Here is a 23883-nt window from a genome sequence, read left to right on the forward strand (position 1 = left end):
AATCTGCAGTAGTACTCAGACAGTCCCAGAAAAGCGCATACCTGCCGGTTGCTGGTGTGCAGCGGGTAATTCTACACAACCTCAGTTTTCTTCCCTGGGGTTTCAGTAGCCCCTGACTGATGCCTTAGCCCAGGTATTGCACTTCAGTCAGCCCTAGATGGCACGTCTGGGGGTTGGCAGTGAGCCCAGCCTGTCTCCACTCCCATAGGAAGGATTTTAAGTGTAGCAGGTGGTTGGCCCAGGTGGACGAGCGAACGATGACACCATCTAGGTATGCAGCAGTGAACACCTGGGGGGGGGCACAGCACAATGTCCATGAGTCTCTGGAAGGTTGTTGGGGCCCCATGGAAGCTGAAGGGGAGGACCCTGTATTGCCAGTGGCCTGATGTGGTGGTGAATGCAGTCCTTGGGTGGGCCCCGGTGTCAGGGCCATTTGCCGGTAGCTCTTTGTGAGGTCCAGGGTGGAAATGAACCAAGCCCTCCTGAGCCAAAAGTGAGCCAGCTAGCCATGGTTTCTGGACAGGCACGGGAGGTGGGGGCTTGGGTGTGGTTGGCATGGGCTCGTCAACAGTGTGAGGAGAGCAATGCCAGGGCTCCAGGTTGGCCCAAGGAGGAAGACGCACTGACCTGGCAGGCACTGGAGGGGACTGGACTCTCTTGCTGATATCTAACATTGCCAAGGTATACTACAGGGCCCCCACAAGCTCGACAGGGAGCCCTCATGCCAACAGCCAAACACTCTGTTGGTGGTAGCGCCCAGAGGAACCAGTCCATGGTGACCCGCTTTATGACCTGCACGGCTAAATGCCGCTTGGGCTGCAGCCACCACCTGGTGGGTCTCAGGAGAATGTCCATCTGTCTACAAAGATTAACCTCAGCCCAATATACCCAGCAGTGGAATTCGGTAAAGGCCTGGCAGACGGAAACCCTGCAGCGCTCCAGGATTTACTCTTTCAGGACTGGGTAGTTGTCTGCTGATGCCGGCGGGAGGCTGAAGTAGGACAGCTGGGATTCCCCAGTGAGGAGTGGAGCAAGGGCCCATTCTTCCTGAGGTTATCCTTCCTGAAGTGCCGTCTGCTCGAAGGTGAACAGGAAGGCCTCAACATTGTCAGTGGGTGTCAATTTGTGGAGCAGGCAGAGTGCTTTCTGTCATGGGTCTAGGAGATGACCCAGCAGTGTGGTGGCTCTGGCTTGCTGCTGCAGCTGAGTGGTGACATACATACCTTTAACTAGCTCCTGGGTCAGTTGTTGCTGCTGGAGACTAGTCTACAGGAGTTCTTGCAGGCATCAGCAAGGTGCCCTGGCTGGAGAGAGAGAGAGAGAGAGAGAGAGAGTATGAGGCATGCAGCATTGAGTAAGCTTCCATTTGGGGGGTGGGAGGGGGTGCTGTGTTCTACCAAAATTCTCCACCAGTGTGAGCACTTTCTAGGACAGCAGGATGAACATGGATGTGCAACACAGGAACCAGTCAGTTTACTTTAGTGTGTTTCATGAAAAAAAGAATGGGGAAATGCAGGGGAGGTGAATGGAGTGATCAGTGCCGGTGTCGGGGGCGCAAGTTGGCCAGAGGCAGGGTTGCAGGTGGGCGCTGGTGGCGTCTGCATGTTTTGCGTGAAGCTTGGGAGGTTACAGTGGTGAGAGAATCTGCCAGTGGAGAATGCATAGTTCTGTGAATTCTTCCTTGTTGTCCTCAGTGCCAGCAAGTTGCCCTGAGTGGAGAGAGAGAGAGAGAGAGAGAGTATGAGACGTGCAGCATCGAATGAGCTTAACTAACCTCTGAGCTGACTGGCATCTTTTTAAACTCCCCTGGTTGCTGGAAGAGGGCTGCTTACGGCACTGATCATTCTGCTCCAGCCATGTGTGATCAATGGGCTCTGCCCCGTAGCCTTGCTGCTCTCAGCTGTCAGTGGTGCTAAATTGTTGCCGCCCTTTTAGCTCCATGGGAGCAGTAGAGCGGGGAGCGATGTTCTGCTTTGGTGGCAATTTCCTCTGGCCGCCATCACACCAATAAGAGAAAGGGGAGAAAAAATGCATAAAATCATACAGATACAGGAAAAGAGATTCGGTTAACATTCACATTTTAAAAAATCAGAAGGGGGGAAATGTGATCTCCATTGCTTTAAGTGTCATGGCATAGGTGTTGATATGAGTATTTCAGAAACTGCTGTCACACAACTTTCACACACAACAGCGTCTAAAGTTTACACAGAATAGTACAAAAAACACCCAGTGAGGAGCAGTTCTGCAGCTGGAAAGCTGCTTTGTTGATGAGGGAGATCAGAAGAGAATGATTAGACTGAATGTTTGAGCTGAAAAGAAGTCAAATATCCACTGCATACAGCCATTGAGAGCAGAAGAGCATCTGTACATGATGAACCTTGAGGTGGATGGGCTACAACAGCAAAAGACCACATCAGAAATGTGAGCCTACAAGCTTAAAAATTAAAGGAACAGCTTTACATCTGACAGTTATAAAATGCTGACATTGAAGACTCCTTCAGTAAATGTTAAATAATTGTCTCCTTTAGTCGCTGTACAAGTTATTACATATTCAAACAAAATCAGTGTTATTAATATAAACCTCATATTTGCAGGTGGAAATGCTGTCAGAGGTGCTGTTATAGAAAATTAATCAATCAGAATTGAGAAATCAGTAACACTATGTTATATATGTGTACAGATTAGGCTATTATTTTGTTTATATTTTGGGAAACATAACCAACTATATTTGTTATAAAATATTGTGAACAGGTGGAAATAATAATAATCATGAAAACCCTGTCCTGTGCACATCTGTATTTGTGAACTCTAGTAAACTGAGATTGAGGAACTGTCAGAACCAAATAAAAACCTTTAGCTTTAGATCACACCCACTTTTTGGTTAAAATTTTAAAACAGATAGGAATATTAGGATAACTAGCCATTCACTATACAGATAGTGCCACTGAACCCTGAAGGCAGCAAACAAACATAATACATGGTGAAAAATCCCTGATTGTTGTTCTCTTTCTCAGATGCTCTGAACACAAGGAACAGGCAGGTGATCTGTGCCACACTGAAGGTTCTGCAGCACCTTGTGGTGTCAGGAGAGATGGTCGGAGAAGCTCTGGTGCCATACTACAGACAGATCCTGCCCATCCTCAACATGTTCAAGAACATGAACAGTGAGTTTAACACAGTACAGCATGACAACACACATAAGTGAACACAAACAGAACGATCTAGAACAACATGAGTGCGCACAATGAAACCATACAGCACAACAAGACAATGCACAAAGCCTAACACAATACAATAATATAAAGATCACTTGAAAACGCAACACAGCAAAAGCACAATGCAAAATAACACAATAATATAGCACAATATGACAGGTGTCAGTATAACAGTCAAAGCATGTCTTATCACAGAACAACATGACACCAAAGCTCAACACGAGTGTACACAACACATCAACACAGCTCACAGCATAACTACAGCACAACACCGGACCACATGAATCAGCAGAGGTGCTTTCACACCCGCTATGGGAAGGTCATTATAGACACACACACACACACACACACACACACACACACACACTTCACTCCATGAATCAATACCCAATTTGACTCATTTGGCTTTGTTTTTCAGTGGTATTAAAGGGTTTTATTTCTTTCCGGTGTTGTATGTTTGTGTGCGTGGCTCTTTGAGGGGAACAAAATGAGTAATTTGTGACAGTTTGAAGATGTGGCTGGTTTTCTCAGAGCAGAATTTGATCTGAAAAGTGTTGTGACATGCAGTTGGAAAAACTAAAGGAGCCAAATGAGGTTTTATTTGTAGAGTTCAGAGTAAGAAAAGAGTTTTTATAACCCACTTAAAATGTAAAAAATTTTATAACAACAATGATAATTAAAGGTGGGGTATGAGATTTTGGAATAACGGTTCCCGCAAGCCATATTTTGAAAAGAAACACGCCCGCCCTCGCCATGCTCCCACCCCCCGTGTCTCCACCCCTCCTCCCCCTTATAAAGCCTGAGAAAATCAGCCTTTATAATGGGTGTCTATTGCGTTACACACCAGTGGAGCAGAGTGTAGTGAGCTTGGAAAAATAGCTCAAACTTTCTCATTTAAACTGTGTTTTCAGCCCCAATTTTCACTCCACACACATAATTTTCTCAAAAGTAGTAGCCACACTTGTCCTGATTCACACAATATGTCTATCTACACGATAGGACTTGCAGTTTTTGAATGAGAAGCCTGAAAGTGAAGAGAGGACAGCCGCGCAGCCACATAGACTGCCATTATAAACTTGGCAGAAAAGTCACTCGTTTTTAACTCGCTCTAGTGACCTCATTTTTTACACTACAGACAAAAAAATTACATTAGTGTGTTCAGGAGATCCTTGTGGCACTCACTGTGAAAGAATTTTGTGAATATCTCCTTCCATTTTTGTGTAAATCTCCGTTGTTTGGAGGGAGCCCACTGAGAAAATCCTGTGCTCTGTGTGACACTGCTCGCTCTCTCACACACACACAGAAGGGACGGGCTGCTCGCGGGCTTCAGTCTGATTGACATGTCAGTATCCAATCATTTTGAGGTGGTACCTCGATATGATTGGATGGCGTTTTTCCTTTATTTTACACTGTAGACTGGATTAAAATATTTCGTTTTTGGGTCAAACCTATTGTACTGCTTGCAACATGGGTGTGAGGAGCTTTTCAAGCAATATGGTAAAAAATACTCCTGAAAAAAATCTCGTACCCCACCTTTAAGTTCCATTCTTGTTTTGTTGTGTACATTTTGTTGTGTACATGGCCTGTGTTTTTATTTATTTATTTTATTATTATATTTTATACTTTTATTGCACTCTATTTCTTTTGGTTATTGTCTATTCCTGACTCTTTCTATCTGTGAGCTGCTGGAACATGTAAACTTCCCCATCATGGGATGAATAAAGTTTATCTTATCTTACCTTATCTTACCTTACAACAACGGGGCCATGCACAAAGAAGGGGATCATCAGTTCTTGTTCCCATGGAGATCTACTAAAGTGTTACATATGTCCACACTTCCTATTTGATGACCTCACAATCAAATTTACAGACAAACTGTGTTGAATATCAAAAAATCCAATAAATAAATGTTGTTCAGCATAGCATGCCTATGCAGTGGTTCAGATTTCACAAAGATTAGACAACTTTTGTTCAAATTCAAACATAGCTAACATCCTTTGTGTTTGACAAATCACAAATGTGTTCCATCAAGAATACATCAAGCTTCCAGGGAATCAACACAAAGAAGATTCATAATTTGATGATTATGAATGCAGTTCAGAAGTTAAACACTTATTACAACTTTGTGACCAACTAGAGGTGAATTTCAACTAAAGTCCCTTAGGGTCCTGGTCCTTCACTCATATACAAGGTTTGGTCTAAATACATCACAACACTGTTGAGATATACCCTCACATCCTGTTTGGTGACATCACCATTAAATTTCAATGTCCATTGTATCAAAAAGTCTGAGAAACAACTTCAGGGCAGATTCTCTTGAACTTAATGGTTATTGGACAAAATGTGTAGGTGAAGAAGCAGTAAAAAATACTTTTTTATTGAAATTCAAAATGCCTGATTTCCTGTTTCACATACCACAGCACAGTTAGCTCCTAAACACTTGGTACCTTTCAGGCAATAAAGAGAATGAAAAATCTTGATTTGCTATTGAGGGCTTCAAACATTGAGCATTTTTATGAATTTTGAGGTGAATTCAAACAAAACTTCTTGTCCTTTAGGTTCACATCTTTCTGTTATCTACAAAGTTGGTGTAAATGTCATCTCCTGATGATGTCTTCCAAATTTGGTGATGATCAGACAAAAATTTGAAGGAAAAGAAGAACAAAAAACAACAAAAAAAGAAAAAGTACATTCTCTAGGTTAGAAATTAACATCATGGTATTGGTGAACTCAGAATAACCCAAATATTCAGACAAAAGTGGAATTGCATTTCTACAATGTTGCACTGTGGAGTTATTATTGCAAACATTTGTCCAATTTTGCCCTGTTAGCTCTTGAGCATGAAGGTATTATTGGAGGAAAAGTGATTTGTGCAGAGCCAAAAGTGACCTGTAGATCCAGGGGGTTCGGAGATCAGAAAATCCTTTCGGCTAATCAGAGGAGCTCGTTTGGGCGCCTTTCACTCCGTGCCTGAAAGGGGGGGGGGGGGGGGGGGGGATTTGTTCTGGAGCTGTGAGAAAAAAAAAACTAGAGAAAAAGCTTCAAAGATCTTCCTGACTCAGCAGAGGAGCTGGGACCTCATGTTTAAGGTATGTTTTCTGATATCATCCTCCATTATACTTTAATTATAGTTTAAATATGCACTGGTCAGATATGTTGGTAATGTTTCTTAGTTAGATTGCCTCATCTTGCTTCCTGAAAGCTAAGTTAGGAAACAAGTTGTAACAAAGCTAACAAATAATCACCTTTCTCCATTGTGACTGCCCAAAACATTCTCTGATCTCTGAACAGTGCCCACCCCCTGGCTCTACAGGTGTACAAATCACTTTGTGTGGAACTTGTCATTTGTGACTACAAGTTTGCTGATACATACATGACTATTATTTAATAACAAAAAGAAGATGAAGAAAGAAAGAAAGAAAGAAAGAAAGAAAGAAAGAAAAATATACAGTTACAATAGGGTGTACACACGTTTTGTGCTTGGCCTCATAAGAAGAAGAAGGAGAATTTTACTGACAGAATCATAGAAACAGAATTGTTGTAATGAACACAGCATGTGATTTTCACCATTCATTAGTATCTTGTTTTTAACAAACGCTCTCTCTCGTGCTCTCTCTCTCTCTCTGTGTGTGTGTGTGTGTGTGTGTGTGTGTGTGTGTGTGTGTGTGTGTGTGTGTGTGTGTTTAAGAGCCTAATGTATAAAATTGTGTTTTGATAAAGCAGATAGAGCAGGCATGAAAATCAAAAACCAAGGGGAACACACACATGCACACACACACACACACAGACAGTGCATAACCGCCTAAAATTACAGATGAATACATTTATTTGTGTGCACGTGTGCATTACTGCAATAAATGGTTTAATTCTCTTTTCTGGTGACTTTAAGCCACTTTCATAATATAGCAAAATTAACAATAAGCATACTTATTGCTAATTTTTTAACAATAAAAAATTAACAATAAGTATGTATTGTGGAGGGCGGCACGGTGGTGTGGTGGTTAGCGCTGTCGCCTCACAGCAAGAAGGTCTGGGTTCGAGCCCCGTGGCCGGCGAGGGCCTTTCTGTGTGGAGTTTGCATGTTCTCCCTGTGTCCGTGTGGGTTTCCTCCGTGTGCTCTGGTTTCCCCCACAGTCCAAAGACATGCAGGTTAGGTTAACTAGTGACTCTAAATTGACCGTAGGTGTGAATGTGAGTGTGAATGGTTGTCTGTGTCTATGTGTCAGCCCTGTGATGACCTGGCGACTTGTCCAGGGTGTACCCCACCTTTCGCCCATAGTCAGCTGGGATAGGCTCCAGCTCGCCTGCGACCCTGTAGAACAGGATAAAGCAGCTAGAGATAATGAGATGAGATGTATTGTGGGGTGGCACAGTGGTGTAATGGTTAGCGCTGTCGCCTCACAGCAAGAAGGTCCGGGTTCGAGTCCCGTGGCCGACAAGGGCCTTTCTTTGTGGAGTTTGCATGTTCTCCCCTTGTCCGTGTGGGTTTGCTCCGGTTTCCCCCACAGTCATGCAGGTTAGGTTAACTGGTGACTCTAAATTGACCGTGAATGTGAGTGTGAATGGTTGTGTCTATGTGTCAGCCCTGTGATGACCTGGCAATTTGTTCAGGGTGTACCCCGCCTTTCGCCTGTAGTCAGCTGGGATAGGCTCCCTGCGACCCTGTAGAACAGGGATAAAGCGGCTAGAGATAATGAGATGAATGAGATATAACACACACACAGTCATGTATCAATATTGAGCATACAAATAGATTTATGTTTCCCATTTGGACAGAAAATATGTCAGTAATAACTTATTTAAATGACTAAAATACAGTTGGATTACAGAAATAAATGTGCAACAGCAAATTGATGAAAATAATTAATGTACTTTTCTCTTACTTTTTAAATTTGTTCCATGACAAAATACATCCATTTATTCGTCTTTGGTAATCGCTTCATTCTGGTCAGGGTCATGGTGGATCCGAAGTCTATCCCAGGAATATTGTGAGTGAGTCAGGAATGCACTGTGGCTGGGACGGCAGTCCATCACAGGGCTTCACACATACTTTAATGCCTGAGATCATTCAACATAGCCATTCCACCTACTAGCATGATTTAGGAAGTGTGAGGAAACCAGAGGATATCCACATGAACACTTTGATTTCGATTCAGGAGGCAACGACTTGATATTTGATCATACCATTGAATGTGATATACAGTACTGTGCAAAAGTCTTAGGCACTCCATTTTTTTCATACAAACTTTGTTATAAATTTCTATTTTATGACTTGTACATTATCGAGTCAGTACAAAAATATTTTAGAGTTCCATCATTCATTTTCCAGCACAAAATTAAATGATACAGAAAAAAAGTTTGTATCTGAGCAGCATGTTACATAAGAGACCACTTTTCAGATTAAAAAAGAAAACACAATGAATTGTGTTTTGCTGTAAAATTAAGAAGCAAGTGTGACAGTCAAAGTCTTCAGAAGAACTATGGCTGGTTTTGCAAGATGGTCAGTAAAACCTACAGCTCATTTCCTTATAAAACTGCACTAATTGTACTTGACATTACTATTTTTTAAAGCAAAGGGTCGTCTCACACCAAATATTGATTTTGTTTCATTTATTATGGTTCACTACTATTTGCAGTATTTTTGTAATATTGAAACATTTAATTTAATTATTTTTAAGCCATTTTTAGTCTGCAGTATTTCTTTACATGTGCCTAAGACTTTTGCACAGTACTGTCTCATCTCATTATCTCTAGCCGCTTTATCCTTCTACAGGGTCGCAGGCAAGCTGGAGCCTATCCCAGCTGACTACGGGCGAAAGGCGGGGTACACCCTGGACAAGTCGCCAGGTCATCACAGGGCTGACACATAGACACAGACAACCATTCACACTCACATTCACACCTACGGTCAATTTAGAGTCACCAGTTAACCTAACCTGCATGTCTTTGGACTGTGGGGGAAACCAGAGCACCCGGAGGAAACCCACGCGGACACGGGGAGAACATGCAAACTCCACACAGAAAGGCCCTCGCCGGCCCCGGGGCTCGAACCCAGGACCTTCTTGCTGTGAGGCGACAGCACTAACCACTACACCACCGTGCCGCCCGCCACAGTACTGTATAACAGATATTCCACGGTTGCACAAAGATATGGAGTTTATTTTCAAGTGGTGAACATATTCACAAGTGAGGGAATAGAAAGAGAGAAAATATTTTCAACACAAGAAGATGAAATTCATATCTTTGCACCACAGTGTAATGTTCTTTATATTATATGGACACATCCACAAAACCCCCCCACAAGTTTATTAAAATAATTTTCATTTTGAACTGGTCCGCCATTTTGACAACGCATGTCCACTCAGCAGGAAAACACTGGGAGTGCCGTCATCGGAGTGAAATATCGGAAATTGTTATACACACAGGACACTTTTTCCATGGAATAAAAACGTATTCTATTCCCTTCTAGCAGGTTTCATTCATTTGGTTCGATAGCATGCAATATTGTTACTATATCGCTTATCCTATGTGTATTATGGCACTCTACCTAATGCAGAATGAGTATTCAGTATGGTTTACGATATTGCGTGGTTGTCAAGACAACACGTCACACATCAGAGCTGATGCAAATATCCAGTGATAAAGTTTTCTTCTGTGCATGTGTACAACCATTTCTTTGTTCACCAGGAAAGCGAAAGTCGCGTTAAAAGGCTACCAAAACTTCATTACCCAAAAAAACTACCTGAAAGGCTACCAAAACTTCGATATTCTTCACTCATATTTACAAGCAGTGGCGACCTGTTACTATTAGAGCTAGGACTTCAGCTCAGCCAAACCTTAGCCAGACACATCAAAAAAGCAACAGGGCAAAGGATTTTGCAAGGGATTAGTGGCAGGGTGCCAGCTTGCTGTGTGGAGTTGTTGATATTGATTTTAAAAGTAACTAAGTAAATTACAGAGGGTAATGAATACTTAAGTATGAGTGAAAAATACTGTAGCGAGCTTATGTGGAAGCTCATCTTTGACTCGTTCAATATCATGCTAGCTGAATGGAATATATCTCATATACCACTCAACGCCAACCGATATTATTTAAATATGTCACTCAGATCCACAATGTATTTCACATGAAAAATGTGTTTTTCAACACGAGAAGATAAACTTCATATCGTCAAGCCAACGTGTGTTATTCTTTTTAGAATATAGACACATTCACGAACAAAAAGTACCCAAATTTATCAAAACAGTATCCTCATTGATATCCTCACAAGTGACATATAATCAAGTCAAGTTTATTTGTTGATGCGTCAGCAGCAGCTGTCTATCGCTAACGATGATGACTGTTTCATTAGGATGCACAGAAATGCAGATGGGCCATGAGGCCTGCACTAGAGCGACAGAGTCATCCGCAGCGGTGGCATGAATGGCCTGGTTGAGCTGCTGTGGAATGTCTGGTTTCGTGAGCTCTCATGTACTCCCTTTGATGCTTGTCTTCAATTGCAGACACTGAGTTTTTAACTATGCTTCACTATGTTGCTTTATCCGAGTCATCCCTTTCCCACGTCTAATCGATAACTCTGGCATTTTTCATGTTCCTCTTCAAAACGTCTTTGTATCTCAGTTTTTGTCCTCCTTGTCTCCTCTTTCCTTGGCTCAGTTCTCTGTAGAAAACAGCTTTGGGTAGTCATGTATCAGGTATGCGCCAGATGTGTACAGCCCAACGAAGTTGGGAGGCTGTGATAAGGGCTTCCACGCTTACTGTATTGGCTCACCAATACAGTGGTGGTTCTGTTGTTGTCATGGCAAGACCATAGTTGCTTTTGTAATGCACCGAAGGCTCTGGTGGCAGCTTGAATCCAGCGGTCTACCTCCAAGTCTGATGAAATTGTGTTGGTAACTGCAGTGCCTAAGTAGATGAAACTCTCAGAACTCCTAAGAGGCATTCCATTGACCAAAACAACATTGTTTGACATCGGGGACCTTGTCCTGCCATCTTATTTTGAGGATTTGACGCAGACGTCGGAGTTGTAGCCTGGTCAGTTTCTTGAAGTGTTTATGGTAGAGCGTCATGCATTCGATGGCATAAAGCAGAGATGGTAAGACTGCAGCATTGTATACTTTCAACTTGGTGGTTCTGTTGTTGTCATGGCGAGACCATAGTTGCTTTTGTAATGCACCAAAGGCTCTGGTGGCAGCTTGAATCCGGCAGTCTACCTCCAAGTCTGATGAGATTGTGTTGGTAACTGCAGTGCCTAAGTAGATGAAACTCTCAGAACTCCTAAGAGGCATTCCATTGACCAAAACAACATTGACATTGCCTGTGGCTTAGATGAGGGTTGGTACAGGAGTTATGTTTTTGTGGTATTGATTTTCAATCCAAAGAAGGTTGCAGCTGTGGCAAAGCGATCAACAATTTACTGCATGTTGTGCAAATCTGTTGCTACAAATGCAGAGTCATCTGCATACAGCAGTTCTTACATGCAAATGTTCCAAGTTTTGGTTGAGGACTTGAGTCAGGCAAGATTGAAGAGTTTGCCTTCCGATTGAGTCCTGATGTAAAGTCATGTCCTTCCCAGCAAGTGATGCTGAGCTATATGGGTCCCTAACCCAGTCAAGGGATTCAGTAAAGACTGAAGAAAAATAAAATGAAAGCTTCTCCTCGAGAGTTTTCAAATGTTCATCTACTATCTCACACAGAGCAGCAATGTTGATGTCTTGCCATGTCTTGGTGAGTGGGAACATGTCAAGGTTGGCACATTCCACATGCTGTTGTCAGAGCTTCACCTTCAAACGGAATCCATTTATTTTATCTGTGCTTGTAAGCAGGTTTTCGTTTCGGCCTTGCATTCGTGTGTTCAGATCATTCAGATTATGAAATATATCTGCCAGGTATGCCAGCTTCGCACACCACTCATCACTTGCAAGCAGCCTTGCGTAATCTGTCCTCTCATTTGTTAGAAACACTTTAAGTTCCTCCCACAGCTCATACACACGGGTCAGCACCTTGCCCTGCAACAACCATTGGACCTCTGTATGGAGCAATAAGGTTGTATGATCCGCTCCCATTTCCTCACACAATGATGCAAATATGTGACTTTTCACAGGCCGTGTCTTTACAAAGTTTACCATGCACACCACATCATCCAACACAGTAACAAGGTCTGCTGGTAAAGTCTTGGAAACAAGAGCCTCACGGTGCAAAAAACAGTGCGTACCAGCAACATCTGGGTTCCTTTCCTTCACCCTGCTAACGAAGCCTTTGGTGTGCCCGACCATGGCTGCGGCTCCATCAGTGCAAGTGCTTGTGCAGTTTTCCCATGTAAGTCCTCCTTGGTCAAGATATTCCGATGTGACCCGAAAAATTTCCTCTCACAAAAAAAGGTTTTTGTGGCAGTGCCTTGCAAAATACGAAGTTTTCTCTAATGGCATCTCCATCCACAAAATGCACATTGGCCAAGAGTTGAGCGTGTCCACTAATATCCGTGAACTCAAGTTGCAAAGCAAATTTCCTACCAATGCATATTTTTTCCAAAACAACATTGACTTTATTTTCTTTTGGCTCCCTCCCATACTAGAGCCTTCATCAGGGTCTGAATTTTGTCCCAGGCCCTGTTCAGAGTTTGGATTATTCCTTTTCAAAAACTTCTCCATGTCTACCTGTCTCACACATCTCCTGTCTCAGAGTATTAAGGCAATTATGCTGGATGTCGCTCTCTTTCTTTTCTCGTAATTACGAGATATGGTGTCTATTTTTTTATCCAGTGAATGCAATGCGCTTCTCTACCAAGTAATGACCAATTAAGGAAATTAGATAATTTTCTACGGCACACCTTACAATGTCTCACGGCACACTGGTGTGCCGCGGCACAGTGGTTGAAAAACACTGAGGTAGAGTATAAATAATGTCGGGGCAAGAACACATCAGTGTTTGACACCATGATTGACAGGAAAAGCTTCACTAATGTCTCCTCCAATCGAAACCTTCCCAAATGTGTTCTCATGGAAGAGCTTAATGAGCCACATCAGTCTTTCTGGGCATCCATACACTTCTAATACCTTCCAAAGCATCTCTTGGTTAATGGTGTCAAAGGCCTTTAAGAAGTCAACAAAGACCATGTACAGAGTTTGATGTTATTTGATGGCTTTCTCTTGGAGTTGTCTCAGAGTAAAGATCTGTTGTCTGAGGTAGATCTGCCAGCCCTGAAACCGCACTGACTTTCTGGAAGTATATCTTCTGAGATATTTTTAATTTGGTTTAAAACTATCTTGGCCAGAATCCTGACCGCAATGGAAAGCAGATATGCCACGGTGATTTCCACATTCGCTCCTTTCTCCTTTCTTTTTGTAGATGGTCACAATTAGTGTATCTTTGAAGTCTTGGGGAAGACACATATTCTCCCAACATGCATTGTACAGTTTTAAGAGCCTGGCTGATAGACTGGGGGCACCTCGCTTCAACACGTCAGCTGGGATGCTGTCTTGGCCAGGTGCTTTGCCGCATCTAGTATCCTTGAGTGCTTTCTCAAGCTCATCTGATGTGATTTACTCCATCACAGGGCTTTCCTATTTTCCTCTCCTAACAAAGCACCTTGCACAATAAGGTAAGACAAACTATGTCATACCCCCATCATGTTGTGTCTCTGGACTGCCACACCTGATGCCAAGTGGTTCACAACAGTGGTGCCACAGACCTGACAGGTATGGAGGTTGCCCCGCAGTGACAACTAACTTGCCAAATGATGCCATCCATTGTCCATTTGAGTGGCTCTTCCACATGCCATGTGGTGGTACGCCATTGACCCTGTTGGGTTCATCTGCCATATTGCACCGAAAAGCACCCTGCTGCCAGCACCTTATTGGTGATGTATGGTTTAGCCCATAGCTGGAACTCAGGCAGGTGCTACCACTCCGGGTCAAAGCGGACCTGAGAGCAAGGGTGATTAAGGGGTAGCTCCACTTTCCCCAATACTCAAGTCCTCCCAGACCTGAGACTCTCACTGTATACACACACATTTAACCCTATGAGTATCCTCAATGCAGTCATCAAAAAGAAATCTTTTAGCATGTTCATTTTTTTTTTACACACCCCTTTGTGAGTTGAATCCCTCACATGCACACACACATTTTCTTTCATGTCTCAGCACGCTTCACAGCAGGTATTAATGTCCCCCCTACACATTACCCACAGACTATATCTATCTATCTATCTATCTATCTATCTATCTATCTATCTATCTATCTATCTATCTATCTATGTAATATATGGGGGGGCATTAAAGTGCATGTGCAAGATGTGTATTCTGGGCAGGTTGGTGGCTCCTAGTCAATCAGACTTGAATTTGAGCAGGGGCTTGTGGGCTTCAACTTGACAGCACCTGCAAATTAAAGGTCACGTTCGCACATGTGCGCGCGCACACACACACACACACACACACACACACACACACACACACATTTATAGACATGCTTATATACAACTGCTTTCACACACTGATACACACAATCCTATTAACATTCATACACCTGCACATGCTCATACATATGCATGATGTTTACATTTATACGCACATCTATATTCATACACACACACTACCACCATATTCACAAATAAACTCACATTCATCAGTAAAACACACACACACTACTTCACTCCTTCATTTATTTCAAACCCCCATGTTGCCTTCCTTCATTTTTCTTTTTGGCCCCTGTTCCACTCATCAACTTGACCTGCTTCTCTCTCTCTCTCTCTCTCTCTAATCGAAAGCTATTCTAACTGTCATAATGGGATAATTCATTAGTCCTTGTAATTAATTCTGCTCTCAGTGAGATTACCCGCCCTGTAATTGATGCATTAGAGGGAATTTCACATCATGGTGTAGAATTCACACTGGCCTCAGTTCACACACAGTCACGCTGCCATTACACTGAGCACTCTGTGAGCTCACACTACACCCACAAGCTTGACCATGGCACGGCACACACGCTTGCTCACCACAGAATTTGGCAAATGATTTCAAAACATTGCTCTGTTCAAATTTCAAAACATGATACTTGTTTAAAAGTGCATGGATTACAGAGGCAACATTTTTAACAATGCATTTGAATTATTTTGGAATATCCCATGCACTTCACTTTTTGTTTTCTGGTTGTTCATGAATACATCCAAGATACTCATTTGTGCAGCATCTCAAGAATGAGTGATGGAATGTTTGTATAGGATTTATATGGAGTTATCACTGTAACCAGTGATAACTCCATTAGATTTTGGAATTGATCCAAACAGGGTCAAGGTAACAGCAAGATCAAATGTCTGAAATAGTTTTCCTTCAATGTGGCTGTGGGGATTTGTGTTCATTCAGCTAGCAGAGCCTTAGTGAGAGCAGACAATGATGTTGGATGAGGAGGTCTAGGGTGCAGTCAGTGTTCCAGTCCTTCCTAAAGGTGTTCAGTGGGGTTGAGTTCAGTGCAGGACACCCGAGTTCTTCCACTCCAACCTGAACACACCATGGAGCTCACTTTGTGCACAGGGGCATTGTCATGCTGTTTGGGCCTCTTAGTTCCAGTGAAAGGAAATTGTAATGTTACAGAATACAATGACATTCTGTACAATCCTGTTCAGTACTCACTGTACCACCAAGCTGCCCTGACTTTTGTTTCCATTTATAGTTGTGTTTAATATTTGTTAGTTCCTTTTCTCACTTGCACTACTTCCTTTTTCTTGACACTAATAAGTAAAAGAAATGTTGCCAAGAAACTATAACATCCTCTGTCCTGAAGACTTTAATGCTTTACTGCTGACTGCTACAACACACTGACACTGGAGACTCCTTCCATGACTATTAAATGAACAAAAAAATTCACTGTACCAATGATTACACATTTCTCTTTTCATAAATAACAGCACATTTTTAAAATAGTTTTATTATTAGTGTTAGATTATGTAGAACATCCACCATACAAGTCCATAGCTATTACTATAGAAGCAATAATGTATTAGAACTCCTGCACTACTGTCAGAGCTGCTGTTCGAGAAAACAAAACATGAGCTTCTGACCAATCAGATTTGAGAATTCAGCAGTGCTGGGGTATAATCGTGTTTGAAATATGTATGTGGAGAAAAATCAAATCAAGTACAAAGGGAAGGTCACTGGTTCATCACTCACCCCCTGTCGACATCCTGGTGCTGACACAAAATCTGTGACTAGACCCATCACTGTAGACAAGGGTCATACTGTGTCTATGTGTGTGTGTGGCAGAGACAGAGGATGTGAAAGCGAAAACATGAGAGAAAAGCAGAGTGTGATTTAGGAATCAATGGCTGTGTCGCTGACTCGGTTGGCTTGTCAGATAAATAATTCAGCAAGGTGTCAGTATAAGTTGTGTAACACCTCGACCCCAGGTCATCCCCGTGTGTGTGCAGATTCAGAAATGTCATCTCTTCTGTCCTGCTTGTCTCTCTCCCTCTGTCTCTATCTCTACTTCTCTTATTCTGTATCTATTTCTTCTTCTTTTGGCTGCTCCCGATTAGGGGTCGCCACAGCGGATCTTTCGTCTCCATTGCTCCCTGTCTTCCGCATCCTTCTCTACCACACCTGCCACTTTTATGTCCTCTCTCACCACATCCATGTATCTCCTCTTTGGCCTTCCTCGTTTTCGTTTTCCTGGCAGCTCCATCCTCAACATTCTCCTTCCAACATGCTTTGCATCTCTTCTCAGGATGTGCCCACACCATCTCAGTCTCATCTCTCTTAGCTTAATTCCCAAGCTCTCCACATTGTGCTGTCCCTCTGATGTGCTCGTTCCTTATCCTGTCCAACCTCGTCACTCCCATCACAAACCTTAACATCCTCAACTCCACCACCTCCAACTTTGCCTCCTGTCTCTTCGTTAAGGGTACGGTCTCCAATCCACACATCACAGCTGGTCTCACTACTGTTTTATACATCTTACCTTTCACTTTTGCTGGGACTTTCCTATCACAAATGACTCCTGAAATCCTTCTCCAACTGCTCCACCCTGCCTGCACTCTCTTTCTCACCTCACTATCGCAGCCCCCATTCTCCTGCACAGTTGACCTTATTCTGTATCTCTCTACTTCTCTATTTTTGTCTCTTTCTCTTCCTCTCTCTGTCTCTATCTGTCTGCATCTCCCCTCTTCTCCACATCTCTCTCTCTCTCTCTCTCTCAGAATGGATAGCTGCATTGCTCCTGCAGTACTCATCGGTCAATGGTGACAGAGTCATCTAACCCTGCACTGTTGATTGGCACAATTGCTTCGCCTACTGCACACACACACACACACACACACACACGAGCAGGCCAGATGGTCCCCTGTTTGCATGAGACCAGTATGCTATTCCAGTTTCCAATTCCACATGCTACACAGATGTGTGTGTGTGTGTGTGTGTGTGTGTGTGTGTGTGTGTGTGTGTGTTGCGATCAGATAGAGGTAACAGAGATAAAAAGAAGCCCATTATAGGTGTGTGTATGGCGGGGGGTGGATTGCTCCCTGTGCTACACAATGTCAGCATATTTCATTTTTCCTTTACCACCTGAGTCCACACACACACACACACACACACACACACATACAAAATATATAGGTTGCTCAGTGGTATTCACTTCAGTGTAAATGCAGTGTGGTATTTGGGTGTGTTGTTTATTGGTGTGAATGTTACATACTCCAGCCAGTCTTGGACCTCACTAGCACCAGCCTCCATCTGTCCATCCATCCAGCCATGCTTCCATCCTTTGATGCATAAAAGAGCAGTGGTGTGTAGTTATTGGTATGAATGTTAAATCATCCTCCAGACAATCTTGGAACACAATGTAGCGCGTATCGAGTGTGGGTGGAGCACAGAGGACGGCAGGACAGCGTTTGGAGGCAGACAGGCGATTTATTTTTACAACTTTTCAGTCTAATCGCATTCATTCATTCACACGCACACACTTGTCTGGTCCCGGGTTGCGCTCCCTCTCCTCTCTCTCTGCCTCCTTAAATAGGGAGCGGTTACTGGGAAAACACACACACAAACACAGGTTAATTATCCTCAGGTGTCGCGATTCTGCCACTCACCTTCCCCGGCTCCACCCTCCTGTCACAGACCGGCGCTTGACCACGCCCCCGCTGCCACATACCCCCACCGCCCGACTCAGGCCGGGCGCTCGTCCGGCCCGCAGCCAACTCCCCCCCCCCTTGACGGGAGAGGAAGTCCGCCACGACCATCTGCGCCCCCGGCCTGTGGACCACCTTGAAGTTGAAGGGTTGGAGTGCCAGATACCAATGGGTGATCCGCGCGTTGGCATCCTTCATGCGGTGGAGCCACTGGAGGGGTGCGTGGTCCGAACAGAGAGTGAAAGAGCGCCCCAGCAGGTAGTAACGGAGGGCGAGGACCGCCCACTTAATCGCCAGGCACTCTTTTTCAATGGTGCTGTAGCGCCCCTCACGCACCGACAGCTTCCGGCTGATATACAGGACCGGGCGGTCCTCCCCCTCCACCTGCTGGGACAAAACGGCCCCCAGCCCTCTGTCCGACGCATCGGTCTGCAACACAAAAGGGAGAGAGAAGTCAGGGGAGTGTAAAAGTGGCCCCCCACACAGTGCAGCCTTTACCTCAGAGAAAGCCCGCTGGCACTGCTCCGTCCACTGGACCGGATCTGGCGCCCCCTTTTTAGTGAGGTCAGTCAGCGGGCTGGTGACATCCGAATAATTAGGTATAAACCTACGATAGTAGCCAGCCAGCCCCAGGAACTGCCTCACCCCCTTTTTGGTCTTGGGCCTCGGGCAGGCCGCAATCGCTGCCGTCTTATTAATTTGGGGACGCACCTGCCCGTTGCCCAAGTGGAAGCCCAGATACCGTACTTCCACCCGCCCAGTCGCACACTTCTTCGGGTTGGCAGTGAGTCCCGCCCGCCTCAGCGACCTAAGGACGGCCCTCAGGTGTTGTAGGTGCCGCTGCCAATCATTACTATAAATGATGATATCATCTAGGTAAGCGGCGGCATAGGTGGCGTGGGGCCGGAGGACCCTGTCCATCAGCCGCTGAAACGTAGCGGGTGCCCCAAACAGCCCAAAAGGAAGTGTGACGAACTGGTGTAAGCCGAACGGTGTGGAAAAGGCCATTTTTTCCCGGGATAATGGAGTCAAGGGGATCTGCCAATATCCCTTCGTCAAATCCAGTGTCGAGTAAAAGCGAGCCGTGCCTAGTCGATCGAGCAGCTCATCAATACGAGGCATTGGGTACGCATCAAATTTAGACACCGCGTTGACTTTTCTATAGTCCACACAGAACCGGACCGAGCCGTCGGCCTTGGGAACCAAGACCACCGGGCTGCTCCAGTCACTGTGGGACTCCTCGACGATGCCCATTTCGAGCATGGCCTGAAGTTCTTCCTGAACCACCTTTTTTTTGTGTTCAGGTAGCCTGTAAGAGCGGCTACGCACTACCACCCCCGGGGGTGTCTCTATGTGGTGCTCTATGAGGTTAGTGCGACCGGGCAGGGGCGAGAACACATCCGAAAACTCGGTCTGCAACTGGGCGACCTCCGTGAGTTGGGTCGGGGAGAGGTGGTCTCCACAGGGGACCGGAGAGGTACGTGATGCCAATGTTCCTTTTTGAACCTCCGGCCCCACCTCCGCCTTCTCCGGAACTACCGACACCAACGCCACGGGGACCTCCTCGTTCCAGAGTTTAAGCAGATTGAGGTGGTAAATCTGTAGCGCCCCACCCCTGTCCGTTCGCCTCACCTCATAGTCGACATCCCCGACTCGCCGTGTGACCTCAAAGGGTCCTTGCCACTTGGCGATCAATTTGGAGCTCGACGTGGGCAACAGTACGAGTACCTTATCTCCCGGAGTGAACTCTCTAAGGCGCGTACCCTTGTTGTACAGGCGGGCTTGCCGTTCCTGGGCCTGCCGCAAATTCTCCTGAGTTAGGTGGGTGAGCGTGTGGAGTTTTGCGCGCAGGTCCATAACGTACTGAATTTCATTCTTACTTTGTGAAGGTCCCTCCTCCCAATTTTCCCGCAGCACATCCAGGATGCCGCGCGGCTTACGCCCATATAATAATTCGAACGGGGAGAACCCCGTGGAGGCTTGGGGGACCTCTCGCACTGAGAACAGCAAGGGTTCGAGCCACTTATCCCAATTACGTGCGTCCTCACTCACGAATTTTTTAATAATATTTTTGAGGGTGCGGTTGAATCGTTCTACCAAACCATCCGTTTGTGGGTGATACACGCTGGTGCGGATCGGCTTAATCCCCAATAACCCATACAGTTCGCGCAGTGTTCGTGACATAAACGTAGTGCCTTGATCAGTCAGAATCTCTTTCGGGATTCCAACTCGGGAGATGACGCGGAAGAGTGCCTCTGCAATACTGCGTGCTGAGATATTGCGCAGAGGCATGGCTTCCGGGTATCGCGTTGCATAGTCCACCAGAACTAATATAAAGCGGTACCCTCGTGCTGACCGATCTAATGGCCCGACGAGATCCATCCCAATTCTCTCAAACGGGGTCTCGATTAACGGTAGAGGGCGCAAAGGCGCTTTTGGAATGGCCGCTGGGTTTACTAACTGGCATTCGCGGCATGCCATACACCACCTACGGACATCGCCGCGAATCCCCGGCCAATAGAATCGGGCCATTATTCGGGCTAGTGTCTTATCCTGCCCCAAGTGTCCAGCCATGGGATTAAAGTGAGCCGCCTGGAATACCAATTCCCGGCGGCTTTTCGGAATTAAAAGCTGCGTGACTCGCTCTTTAGTTTGAGTGTCCTGCGTCACTCGGTATAATCTATCCTTCATAATCGCGAAGTAGGGGAAGGACGGGGTGGCGTTCGGCGGGAGCGTTTGACCATCGATTACTCTCACTTGGTCAAACGCATGCCGCAGAGACTCGTCTCGCGACTGCTCTAATGGGAAATCCGCGAGGGATTCCCCAATAGAGAGAGGAGGAGCCGGCGGCTCCTCACTCTGACGCGGAGATGACGTAGACGGCTCTGTGACAGCTGCTCCCGCCAAAGCGACACCGGGACCTCCCCCTGTCAAATGGCAGGACCCACTCTCTACTAGGCGTGTCATTAAACCCTGAAATCCCGGCCAATCAGTCCCCAAAATTAACGAGTGGGTAAGGCGAGGATTAACCGCCGCCTTCATTATAAATTTTCCCCCTCTGAAAATAATGTGGACCGACACCAAAGGGTAGCTGTGAACATCCCCGTGCACACATAACACCTTCACCCCTTGTGCTCCCCCCAATGCCTCGTTTTGAACCAGGCTTTGGCGAATTGAGGTCTGATTACAACCAGAATCCACCAACGCCTGATATGTAGCCCCTTGGATACTCACTGGTATGTGATACGCTCCGGCCTGATCGAGGGCAGCCTCTGGCGCGTCGGGGATCCGTACCACCGCCCCCACTTCCATCGCTACACACTGTTGCTGCAGGTGGCCTGGTTCCCCGCAGCGCCAGCAAACCGGCCCGGGCCTTCCCTCTGCAGCTGTGTTCTGGGGCTCACTCACCTGAGGGGGGGGAGAGACAGACACAGAAGGGAGAAACAGGAGGGCACCACGGGTGCGGCGGGCCGGCCGGGGTGGAGCCGGCCCCCGCCTCCGCGGTGGGGGAATGGGGCGAGGATGGGACACGGGAGGAGGGGGGGAGAAAGAGAGAGAGAGAGAGAGGAGAGGAGAAAGAAGATGCTGCCGTCCGCTGTCCTGCTGCCGGAACAGCCGCCAGATGATCCTCCGCCAGTCCCACGGCCTGATCCAGCGACACCGGGCGGTGGCACTGGACCCACTCCGCGGTTCCAGCTGGTAAGCGGGCGATGAACTGTTCCAGCGCCACCTGGTCGATGATTCCCTCGGCGTCGCGATCTTCGGCCCTCAGCCACCGCCAGCAGGCGTCTCGGAGCTGCTGGCCGAACGCGAACGGGCTGCCGACTTCCTCCATCCGCAACGCGCGGAAGCGCTGGCGCTGCTGCTCCGGCATGCGCCCCACGCGCTGGAGGACAGCCCGGCGAAGGTCGGCGTAGGCCAGCCTGCGGTCGGCGGGGAGCTGTAGTGCGGCCAGCTGCGCCTCTCCTGTCAGGAGGGGGAGGAGGCGCGCCGCGCGCTGCTCCATCGGCCACCCCGAGGCTTCGGCGACCTGCTCGAACAATGTGATGAAAGCCTCGGGGTCGTCCTGCGGGCCCATCTTGGTCATGGTGAGGGGAGACGGGGCCGGGGCGCTGGTGGACCCCGCCGACGCGAGGAGACGCCGGAACGCCTCTCGATCTTCCTGCTGGGCCAGCACCAGGGCTTCAAAGCGGCGCTCCTGCTCCTTTCGGAGCGTGACGAGTGCCTGGTGCTGGCTCTGCTGAGCCGTGGCGAGGGCGTGGACCAAGTCCGCGAACGGGGAGGATTCCATGGGGCTGCTGGGTTGGTGCTCCACCTCAGTCCCGGGTTTCGGCACCACTGTAGCGCGTATCGAGTGTGGGTGGAGCACAGAGGACGGCAGGACAGCGTTTGGAGGCAGACAGGCGATTTATTTTTACAACTTTTCAGTCTAATCGCATTCATTCATTCACACGCACACACTTGTCTGGTCCCGGGTTGCGCTCCCTCTCCTCTCTCTCTGCCTCCTTAAATAGGGAGCGGTTACTGGGAAAACACACACACAAACACAGGTTAATTATCCTCAGGTGTCGCGATTCTGCCACTCACCTTCCCCGGCTCCACCCTCCTGTCACAGACCGGCGCTTGACCACGCCCCCGCTGCCACACACAACAACACCAACCTTCTATCCATCCATCCATTTAATGCTAGACATAAGAGCACTTGTGTTTTTAGTGCATTGGGATGAATGTTAAATCATACACCAGACAACCTTAGACCTCATTAAAACCAGCCATCCGTCCATCCATCTGTACATCTGTCATTCCATCCATCTGTCCATTCATTTGTCCTTCCATGCATCTGCCTATCCATCCATCCATCTGACCATCCATCCATCAATGTGTCCAAACATCCATGCATACGTGTGCTTGCATCCATCCATTCTTCTGTCAATCTGTCACAAGTTTCACCTCACTCTGTCACTTCCATAATTCAGTTTGGATGAATGAATGAATCCCATGTATTTGAAGTGCTTGAAGTGTAATAGTTGAGCATCTAAGCATAAAAAGTAAACTTCTTTTAAACCCAGAATATTCCCATAAGAATGTTAAAAAAAATAAAAAAGACAGGAATATAATGTACATATTCTCTCTGAATCTCTTTTCCTCTCTGCCGTTCTCATTCCCCCATGTTTATGGTAGAACTGAAAGACCAATACGAGGCTAAAGACACACTCTTGGAACACAACAACACTAACCTTCCATCCATCCATCCATCCATCCATCCATCCATCCATCCATCCATCCATCCATCCATTTAATGCTAGACATAAGAGCACTTGTGTCTGTAGTGTATTAGGGTGAATGTTAAATCATACACCAGACAACCTTAGACCTCATTAAAATCAGCCATCTGTCCATCCATCTATACGTCTGTCATTCCATCCATCCATCCATCCATCCATCCATCAAATCAAATCAAGTTTATTTGTATAGCGCTTTTAACAATAAACATTGTCGCAAAGCAGCTTTACAGAATTTGAACGACTTAAAACATGAGCTAATTTTATCCCT

General features: G+C 46.0%; 1 protein-coding gene across 1 annotated transcript in view; it reads left to right on the forward strand.

Moving 5' to 3' along the window:
• The window catches only part of pacrg (PARK2 co-regulated), a 659472-nt gene that overhangs the window by 382354 nt on the left and 253235 nt on the right, over positions 1-23883 (forward strand). Inside the window, exon 4 of the mRNA XM_060933627.1 lies at positions 3015-3164. Coding sequence (XP_060789610.1) covers positions 3015-3164 — 150 coding nt within the window. The remainder of the gene's footprint in view (positions 1-3014; positions 3165-23883) is intronic.

The sequence above is a fragment of the Neoarius graeffei genome, chromosome 11 (genome assembly GCF_027579695.1).
Source record: "Neoarius graeffei isolate fNeoGra1 chromosome 11, fNeoGra1.pri, whole genome shotgun sequence".
Taxonomy (NCBI): domain Eukaryota; kingdom Metazoa; phylum Chordata; class Actinopteri; order Siluriformes; family Ariidae; genus Neoarius; species Neoarius graeffei.